At 39.9% G+C, this 10,170-nt stretch overlaps 1 protein-coding gene across 2 annotated transcripts; it reads left to right on the plus strand.

The window, feature by feature from the left end:
• Positions 1 to 841: 841 nt before the first annotated feature.
• Positions 842 to 10,119, plus strand: LOC115026096 (thioredoxin domain-containing protein 3 homolog). 2 transcript variants are annotated; one of them, XM_029458712.1, is made up of 17 exons: positions 842 to 1,012; positions 1,114 to 1,171; positions 2,541 to 2,644; positions 2,757 to 2,828; positions 3,283 to 3,399; positions 4,270 to 4,354; positions 4,522 to 4,604; positions 4,698 to 4,790; positions 5,364 to 5,518; positions 5,692 to 6,029; positions 6,383 to 6,527; positions 6,608 to 6,715; positions 7,231 to 7,382; positions 7,487 to 7,631; positions 8,694 to 8,956; positions 9,186 to 9,257; positions 9,985 to 10,119. In XM_029458712.1, the coding sequence occupies exons 1-17, from the start codon at positions 980 to 982 to the stop codon at positions 9,999 to 10,001; spliced, it is 2,040 nt and encodes a 679-aa protein (XP_029314572.1). In that variant the 5' UTR covers positions 842 to 979; the 3' UTR covers positions 10,002 to 10,119. The 2 variants fall into 2 exon arrangements, with proteins under 2 accessions (XP_029314572.1, XP_029314573.1); XM_029458713.1 differs by having other exon boundaries at positions 5,833 to 6,029.
• The last annotated feature ends 51 nt before the right edge of the window (positions 10,120 to 10,170 follow it).

The following is a 10,170-nucleotide window of genomic DNA, read 5'->3' on the forward strand; positions in this document are numbered from 1 at the left end:
GATGCCCTTCCGGTGAAGAAAACAAAATTCAGTGCACTAAAAGGGCTGTTAAAGGGAGAACATGTGACGGTCATATAAGATGCCCTGCATGCTAGAAAACGTTCTGCTCCACCGCATGCAGCTGGTGCCTCTTTTTATTTCGCCCCTGCCTGAGTCCACCACTTCTTGAGTAAATGCACAAATGTACTTTCCACAGTTGCTGCTCTGAGCTCAATAAGTCTAATTAACTTTAGCAAGTACTACTGATATCAAAATAGGGAGTTTTCGGCACACTCTTTTGGAATATTAAAACTGTACAGCATTGAATCTCTGGATAACATACTGCTTTGAAACCCTTGACAAGGAACTCATAAATGCAAGAATAAAGAACTGAGTTGAACAGTGATAAACGTAACACAGAGGTAAGATGACGGCTAGAATCATGTTTTTTTCAGTTTTCTAGGTAATAAAAAAAAAGGTTTTAAATGATGTATCTTTAAATTGCAATAAGGACAAAGATCAGGACACTTTGATAGATAATATAAAGTATTATACAGATAGTTTTCATGCATATTTATACATGTTATATCCTGGGGACGAAAAAAGCATCGATGTGACGGAAACGTCTTCGACCCATGGGAGCAGTTTAAGAGATAGTAAAAGAAGAAGTGTTGTCCTAAGTCTCTTTCTGACTGCCATGTGCCATTAACCTAATCAAACTGCGTAGCAATAAAACACCACACACAGCTTTGGTATTAATTAATAGCGACAAGATAAAATAACGAATTTAATGTCTTATTGAAGCGCACTTCCATCAGATGGTAGGTCCTTCCGGAAGGCGGAAAGCGCCGTTGCATGGCAACCAAGGGGCCAAACAAGCGCGAGCAGCATCGGTGGAGTTAGGTAACGTGATTAGGATAACGTTACTCGCATTTCATGTTGATTAAACTTATCTTAGTAATATCGCTTTTATATATAGCAATTTCATTTGATTAATCAAATGGCAGGCAAGAAGAAAGAAGCGAGTCTTCAGGTTGGAAAACACAACATGGCGTCTGTAATGTTGACAAGAGTCTTCAGTGTTTTAAACTCACGTTATGAAGTCTTTAAAATCATTCTGTTTTTTTCCTCCAGGCGTCTGTCACAAACCAAGAGCAGTGGGAGGAGGTGCTTGCAACCAAAGGTTTGACAGGTAAGATCTTCAGAATACAATACTACAAAATAAAATACAAACAAAAATATATATAAATAGAGTGTGAAGAAAAGAGATGGGTCTTTAGGTTTTAAAGGGGGAGATCTAATCTTTAGTGGCAAACTCTTCCAGAGATGAACAACTGAGAGAGATGGACTGGACTCCATGCAGGGCTTTTTAAAACAATCTCACCAGCAATCTCCCACATGCAAACTCCAACTGGTTTTCTTTCTTTTTTTCTTTAAGTAATGGCTTCTTTCTGGCCACGCTTCCTTAAAGCCCAGCTCTGTGGAGTGTACGGTTTAAAGTGGTCCTAAAGAAAAATACTCCATCCTCTGCTGTGGAGCTCTCGAGCTCCTTCAGGGTTATCTGTGGTCTCTTTGTTGCTTCTCTAATTAATGCCCTCTTTGCCTGGTCCCTGGGTATTGGGCCTCTCTTGGCAGGTTTGTTGTGGTACCATATACTTTCCATTTTGTAATAATAGATTTAATGGTGCTCCATTAGATCATGTGACAGATCATGGGACACTGGTAGACTTTAGTTAACTAATTATGTGGCTTCGGAAGATAATTGGGAGCAGATCTTATTTAGGGGCTTTATAGCAAAGGGCTGAATACATATGCACATAGCACTTTTTTACATTTTCAGAATTTCACTTCACCAATTGACTATTGGTCCATTACATAAAATCCAAGTAAAAATACATTTTAATTCCAGGTTGTAGACCAACACAATAGGAAAAACGTCAAGGGGAGTGAATACTTTTGCAAGGCACTGTAGCCAGCAAACTCATTTGTATTCCTACCCCCTACCGATTGTGTCACCTCATCCCTGACCCGCAAAGCACTCGCAAACACGTAGATGACCCAGATCATCGACTCTACCAGAAATTTACCCCCTTCCCTCTGGACCCTGGTATAGACTTGCAGAAAGGCCCGTTTAGCAAGAGCTTTGTACTTACAGCAATAAAAGTTTTAAATAAGAAAACTTCCTTTTAAATCATAAGTAATCCAGTCTTTAGTGTGTACAGTGTTAATCCATGTCTTTGTCTCTTTGTATAATTGTGTATAATTCTGTGTGTCTTACTTGTTTGTGTTGTGTATGCACCTACTGTAGAAAATAATGTCCCCCCTTGTGGAGAAATAATAAATATATCTGTCTAAAATATCCTTATACATAATCAATTCTGCACTCTACTGGTAACCAGTCAAACAACTGGTGACTTGTAAAAAAATAAAATATCCTGTGTGATTGAGCTCGGTCACTGTGAGTGTCATTTATTGTATGCTGCTGCCACACTGTGTTCATTGTGATAACTGCAGATTGAACCAGTCCACTCTTCCTCACTCACACACTGTGTCTGTTCTAGTTGTAGATGTGTACCAACAGTGGTGCGGCCCATGTCGAGCAGTGGTTAGTCTCCTACGCAAAATAAAGAATGAACTGGCTGATGACCTGTTACATTTTGCCACAGTAAGCCCCAAGTTATTTAACATTTGAATCATTTAAATTCAAACCAAGGGAAGGATCAGCCCTTAACTTGTATTTGTGTTTCTCTGTATTTGTTTGTGTTTGTGCGGTGCAGGCCGAGGCAGACAGCATTGATGCTTTGGAGAGGTATCGAGGGAAATGCGAGCCCACCTTCCTTTTCTATGGGGTCAGTGTGTGTGTATATATACTTTGTGTGTTTGCATGCTTGTACAGTAAATGTGTGTGTTCATGCTGTGCGTCCTTTCTATAGAAATTCTGACTCTTGTCATTCGTCTGTTTATCTTCTGTCTATGTTTCTTTTCCCCTTTTATCGTGACTCAGAGGTGTTAGGATGTAGGGCAGGAAATAAGGCGATCATTAGAGTCTTGATCTCTCTGGTGGTGATGCAATGTACTGCCCGTTATTTCATTTGTATTAATACTAACCTTTAATCAGAATTGTGCTTATTCCTAAACCTGCACTCCTATTTTGTTGTTTTTACAGACTCATGTTTTTTTGTTGTTGCATCTTGCTTACATGGGCCTGCTGTAGTTAAAGCATCTCTTGCTTGTAAAGTTGAATTTAATTAAAGATTGTTTAAAAACAAAAAACGTTCAAATGTCTTTGTGTTGAATGAACAGGGTGGGGAGCTGGTGGCTGTGCTGCGAGGGGCCAACGCTCCTCTCCTTCAGAGGATAATTGTGGAGGAACTAGCCAAGGAGAAGTTGGTCCTGGAGCAAGGTGGTGAACGCAAAGCGGTGAGCAGTAAGATACATGCACATACACAGTACAGTTATCCATTCACACAAATGTTATTTCTAGAGCAGAAACAAAAATAGACCTTTTCACAGCAGACAAACTTGACTCCTGTCAGAGCAGGAAAAGCATGATGACTATTCTATTAAATTGTCCAGGACAATTTGGCCGATCCAGGACCTTGAAACTGAAGGAGCTAAATAAAATTCAGCTGTCAATGATTTTATTATTTACTTCTGTGCTTTTCCTACAGTGACATGTTAAAATATTGTCCTGTGAAAAAGGCCTATTAGTAACTATTTAGACAATTGGTTAATTGTCTAAACATGTATTTTGCCTTATATATATATATACAAATATACAAATATATACAAAAACACCACCACCCAGGTATATAATGACCCCACCCACCCACTTCACTCATCAGTCCAGCTGCTGCCATCTGGCAGGAGACTTAAGGTCCCACTGGCCAGGAAACATGGACACAAAAAGTTGGTTGTGTCCTCTGCTGTTGCCATCCTAAACAGAGACATATTAAAATAACTCCCTCCTCCCCCCTCACACACACACACACACACACACACACACACACACACACACACACACACACACACACACACACACACACATACACACACACAGTCCATGAGCACTCCCACGGCTATAAATGTAATTTGATGTATTTCTAGCTTCCTCTTACTGTATTTATGTATTCTTACTGTCTGTGTTACACTGTGTTGCCAGAATGCCCAAGAAAAATGTCCATTTAATATAATATATATGTTTTATACAAAAGATTATGTATTCAATAGTTTGCACACACTCATGTTTAGGGATTCAGTGTTTTCAGTTGGTGTTATTGTGTCCGTCAGGTTAAAGATGATTGTCTGGTGGATGATGAGAAGAGAGATGAGGATAAGATGTCTCAGCAGTCAGAAAACGAAGAAAGCATAATTGGTACTGTGGAAACTATATAATCATATTAGTGGTTCATTTATTTTCTCATTAGCATTATTGCTGGTTTTGTTGTTTCTGTGATTACCACTGTTTACCAGCAACTTCACGATTCTGTTCACCATTTTATCTGCATTACCGACCGTCACTCACGCTGTTTTCTCCTGTAGTTCCTGCCAGTAAATCCTACACCATTGCCATCATCAAACCAGATGCCGTTGCTCACGGCAAGGCAAATGAGCTCATTATGAAGGTACACTGACTGCTCACATTCTCACAAGACTAGATTGTCTCAAGCCTTCCTGCTGACATTATTTCATTATCCTGACATTAATCCCCTGGCTAGATTCAAGATGCTGGGTTCGAGATCCTGGCCCAAGAAGAACGCACGCTGACTGAGGTTGAGGCTCGAGATTTTTACCAGCACAAAGCAGAAGAGGTATGGTGAGAATAGAATAATAGCAAAAATACACATTTCACACGGACATTTGACAGATGCTAACACTCATGTTTGTATCTCATTGTAGAGATTGGTAACTAGTTAAACTGCTTACTGGTTCTGTGTATGTCTGTGAGGTTAGTGTGGGCAAATTTTAATTCTGGGTCAACATCCTAATAGAGCAGTCACGACCAGTGCAACAATCATTACAATTAGTTTGCAATACATCACACTCCCATCTGAATTCCTGTGAAGGGCTCAAAATAGATCTGCTGTGTAAGCAGTTTTTTTTCCTTTTCTTTTTTTGCTTATCGCGCTGTTTGTGATGAGACTAAGTGATTAGGGATTCAGAAATACCAAACGTGAGGAAAAGAGGCAATAATGTTAAAGGAAATACTAAAGTAGCACATATAGTATATCTCTTCAAAATGCTTTCATATAAATGCTCTTCTCTCTGTCTCACCTTGTTAATGTAAGGCCTGTTTTAAGATGTAAAAGGATTGGTTTCTGTGTTCATTGCATTAACATATGTGTATGCTCTTGTCTCTCTGTGTTTGTGATGGGGGTTTGTAGGCTTGTTTTGAGGACTTGGTGCAGTTTATGTCCAGTGGTCCGTCCCATATTCTGGTACTCTCTCAGGTTGAGGGCTCAGATAACGTTGTACCAACATGGCGTGAGTTCATTGGCCCAGCAGACATAGAGGAAGCCAGGAGAGAAAAACCGCAAAGGTTAGTTATTTGAAACTATACTAGTTAAGAAAACACATCAACAATGGTATTAAAACTGTAAGATATGGTATGATGAAAAGATCATTCTTGTGTCTTTGTAAAGAGGAACATTTGTTTACAGAATAGACATGTATTCACACGCTGTGGATTGCAACTGTGTGAAACTATTTCAGGCTTAAGTCTGGGAAAGCAAATGAACAGCGCATTCTCGCCTGCTCCGTCAGACACACCCAAACATTATGCTTCTCTCTGGTTGAGCACCAGCCGAGCAACCATCTGCTCTCCTCTCCTTTCTCCCCCCTGGCTTCCTGCAGCTTGCGGGCACAATACGGCACACAGACACTGTTCAACGCAGTGCACGGTAGTGAGGACATCGACCAGGCCAGCAGGGAGCTCGCCTTCTTTTTCCCCAACTTTAGGACGGCCTCAGCAACGGAGCAGGATGGGGAGGAAGAGCGTGTGGAGAGGACACTGGCTCTTATCCGGCCTGACGTTGCCAGAGAAAACAGAGGTGGGGCCCGTGCCAAATATAAGCACAAGTAAACACGTGTGCGAGCACAGTTGTACACATAAAGGTGGTTCATATTGACATGGTGGGACTATTTCTTCATTCCCACAGTTTTGTAATTGATCTCTGCAGAAAAATGTAATATGGCTATCTATGTTAAAACAATCAAATGTGGCAGTTAATAGGTACAACTAGCTTAAACTAATGCAGTCTAACATAACGCAATAAATAAACGGCTAAAACTAAATCGTATACCCATCATGAAGGTTGGATTTATTGCATGATTGTTGCATTAGACTGCATTAGCTAGCTGTACCTAATAAAGTGGTGTGTATTTTATATCTATTATTATGCAGAGGAGATCTTGGCTCAAATCCACAAGTCAGGCTTCACCGTGGCTCTCCAAAAAGAGGTGATGTTGACAGAGGAACAGGTCAGACAGTTTTACTTCCAACACGTTGAGGAGGACTACTTCCCTCTATTGCTCCGAAGCATGACCAGGTAACACACACATGCTCTGACACAAATCTAAAGGGGAGCATGTTACTGCAGATGTGCAATTAGCTTGTGTGTATTCACAGTGGGCCGGTGCTAGCTTTGGCTCTGGCCGGAGCGGGGGCTGTCCATATCTGGAAGAACATCCTTGGTCCTTCTGACGTTAATAGAGCCAAAGAGGAGAGTCCTGACTGGTGAGTGATGTTTGGCTCTATTCATTTACACATTCATGAAGTCATGTGGAATAATTACCAATCAAGTTTTTATTGTTAATCCATCAGCAGCTCTTTTGCCTTATCTTTTAAATCTTGACAGGTTGTGCAGGTTATTAAAAACAAATGTATGATTAAAGAGAGAAAAGGCTTGCCATTACACAATCAAGCAGGAAGAAATCAACTACATAACACTTCCGACAGTAGTGCAGTCATAAGGCATAAGATACATTTGAGAGAGAAAGTTCTGTTGTAGTCTCTCTCTGCCTGCAACGCAACACATTCACTCAAGGGGTTTCTGGAAAGACAATCTTAAAAATGTGGGAAATCACTAGCTAAAGTAGAATTAGACAAGGCAGAGTGAGTCAAAGTGAAGAAAAGCACAATACATTACATCATTTCATTCAAAAAGATTTCCTGGAAACCATCAAATCTTAGCTATTAGATATGGATGGTCCCTACCTGTAATGCTGACTTCTGGATGCCTCTCCACTCAGTCTAAGGGCCCAGTTTGCTGTGGAGAACGAGCCCATCAACCAGCTGCATGGAAGTGAAAGCCACGAAGAGGCAGAACGAGAGATCAGCTTCTTCTTCCCCAAACAGCAAACACTGGCAGTGATCAAACCTGATGCCATGGAGGAACACAAAGGTCCTTTCTGGCCATTTAGAACAATATACCTTGTTGTTTGTATAGATGTGCACACATATTTAATATAATCTTTTCAATATTTATTTTCTATTCACTCTTAACAGAGAAGATTTTGGAGGAGATCAGTGGCAGCGGTTTCTCTGTGACGCAGCTGAAGGAGACGGTGCTGTCGAGGGAGATGGCTGAGGAGTTTTACAGAGAGCACAGAGAGAAGCCTTTCTTCAAGCAACTGGTGGAATTCATGTGTCAGTAAGTCTATAGCTGAACACAGTCGAAGGAGAAGAGCGAAGTGACCTGTCCTAATTCCTGTTGCCGCTGGAAGTTTTAACAGTATTCATAACTGCCTAAAATCAAGGCAGAGCAGGGGATAAGAAGTCCGTCTCAATTTTTTTCTTTGTTCCACTGCAGATCTACATTTTAGAGTTATCTTCCGCTTCGATTAGTCCCTTTACTTGGTTGTTACACAACTGCTCGGACACGATGTGCAGGGAGATGTGTGCAGCTGGGCACTTCAGCCTGGGTAACCCATTATACTGTCACTATCCCTCAAGATCTGCTCAGGTTTAGCTTTAATTGTAGTTTTATATTATAGCCTAGGGGTGGTCCCGAATAGTCCACTATTTGACGATTCGATCTAAGGAGTCGGATTCAACTGCTAATCTCATCATTGCATCGTCACAGTAGCGGGAACATGTAGTTATAAGAGAAAGGATCATTCCATTCGGGCTATATGGGGGTGCTGAATGTCTGATCTGACATAGAAATGCTTGGTGCCTCCCAATTAATCATGATATATAGTCTATGTTGGTATACATTTCAGCCTTTTAAAAATACTGTTAATAAAAATGTGAAAATAACTCATGTGCTTTCAATCAATCTCCTTAGTGAGCTTGAATAAATCATCATGTCGACCCTTTGTGGGACCATCTTGGCCATGATTTCAAGACCAGATTTTCCGGGGGGGCCAAGATATTCTTTATAGCCTCATTTGCTGATTTGCATACCAGCACTTATATTCAGATATTTAAGTTCAAATTGGGCGACTTTAAATTGATATGTGATTTTTTTTTTACATTTACATCTCAGTGTTAAGCAGGTCCAACATACATGTTGAAATACAGCTGCTACATTTAAAAGGTGTTGCACACGTTGACAGTGGATGGGTACGGTTCATCAGTCATGTGTCAGCAATCACTGCTCACACTAGCCAAGCATGTAACACGAGCCATCACACAATCCAACACGGTATCTTTACAGTAGCACACTCACACTAATGACATTATATGAACATCCTGTCATTGTTTGTGTCAGGGGGCCCTGTATGATGCTCATACTGACCAAGGAAAATGCAGTGGAGGAGTGGAGGGCCATAATGGGCCCCGCGGACCCTGACCAAGCTAAGGCGACATCCCCAAACTCTCTCAGGGCTCGCTTTGCCTCCGACATCCTCCACAACTCAGTACACGGCTCCTCAAATGAGCAGCAAGCTGAGGAGAAAATCCATTTTATCTTCGGAGACATCTGCTCTGACACAGAGCTCACCGGTGATGGAGAGACTAACACAACCGTTTCAGGTAATCATATGATGTGTGGGTGATGTCATTTCCATCTGGAACACCATCTGCTTCCAAATAAATAACACAATTTTACATTTTTTGGTTGGCTTTTATATCCTATTTCCACTAGAAACGATATTTCATGCAGCTCTATTTCTTAAGGGTGAAAAGAAAGATGCTGTAAACCTGAGACTTGAAATTAATAATAATAATAATAATAATAATAATAATAATACATTTCTTGCAGCAAAAGGTCAAGACAATTCTGCTGATGAAAACACAGGAATGTCAAGATCTTCAACTGAAGAAACATCTGAAGGTATGCAATGAGTAAGAAGTATTTCACTGGCATGTTCTAGACTGAATTTTCTGCTGTGTCAACCTTTAAGATGTTACACTTTTAATGGGTATTTGCCCAAAAGCACAACTATCATTGGTCTTTTTTAATGCTAGACTTTTATTTGGGGAGGAGACGCATGTTTGGCCAGACTGCCTTAAGTTCTGGGAAATGAGAGCTAGCAAGTGTATTTGTCTCTTAATGGCAGTTCAGATAGCATCCATGAAGAGGCCTCTCTTCTGATTCAGATAAAAATGAGGTCATTGATCTTCATATCACTAACATCAGCCGGCAAAGAGTCGTAAAGTGCTCTCAGTCTCATCATCCGAGTGAAGTAACTCATGACGGCTGCATTGTGGACGATCTTTCAATTGGAAAGAGCAATATCTTCTTATGATTCCATTTCTTAAGTATGAATAGGTTTACTGTCCTATGGCTGAATTTGAATATTACTATCTAATACTGTTTTATTGGTTGTAGGTTTTATATTTATATATATATATATATATATATATATATATATATATATATATATATATATATATATATAATATATCTATATATCTATATATATATATATATATCTATATATATATATATATATATATTATATATATATATATATATATATATATATATATATATATAATTTATTCATTTGAGGTCGTCATTCAGAAGACTTGAGCTAATTTTCATCTTTAATTTACAGGTGACCCACATAATTGAATCATTGCAGCCCACAGACAGAAGGAAGTGACGATCCAGAGCACTCCAATGGAATCAGCACACCGCCTAGTTTTTCTTGTAATGTGGGACTTATTCTGTAACATTATGGCACACATAACGCATAATCTGTCACTCTATGAATCATGACATAAACAAGACATGCATCCGA

The sequence above is a fragment of the Cottoperca gobio genome, chromosome 21 (assembly GCF_900634415.1).
Source record: "Cottoperca gobio chromosome 21, fCotGob3.1, whole genome shotgun sequence".
Taxonomy (NCBI): Eukaryota; Metazoa; Chordata; class Actinopteri; order Perciformes; family Bovichtidae; genus Cottoperca; species Cottoperca gobio.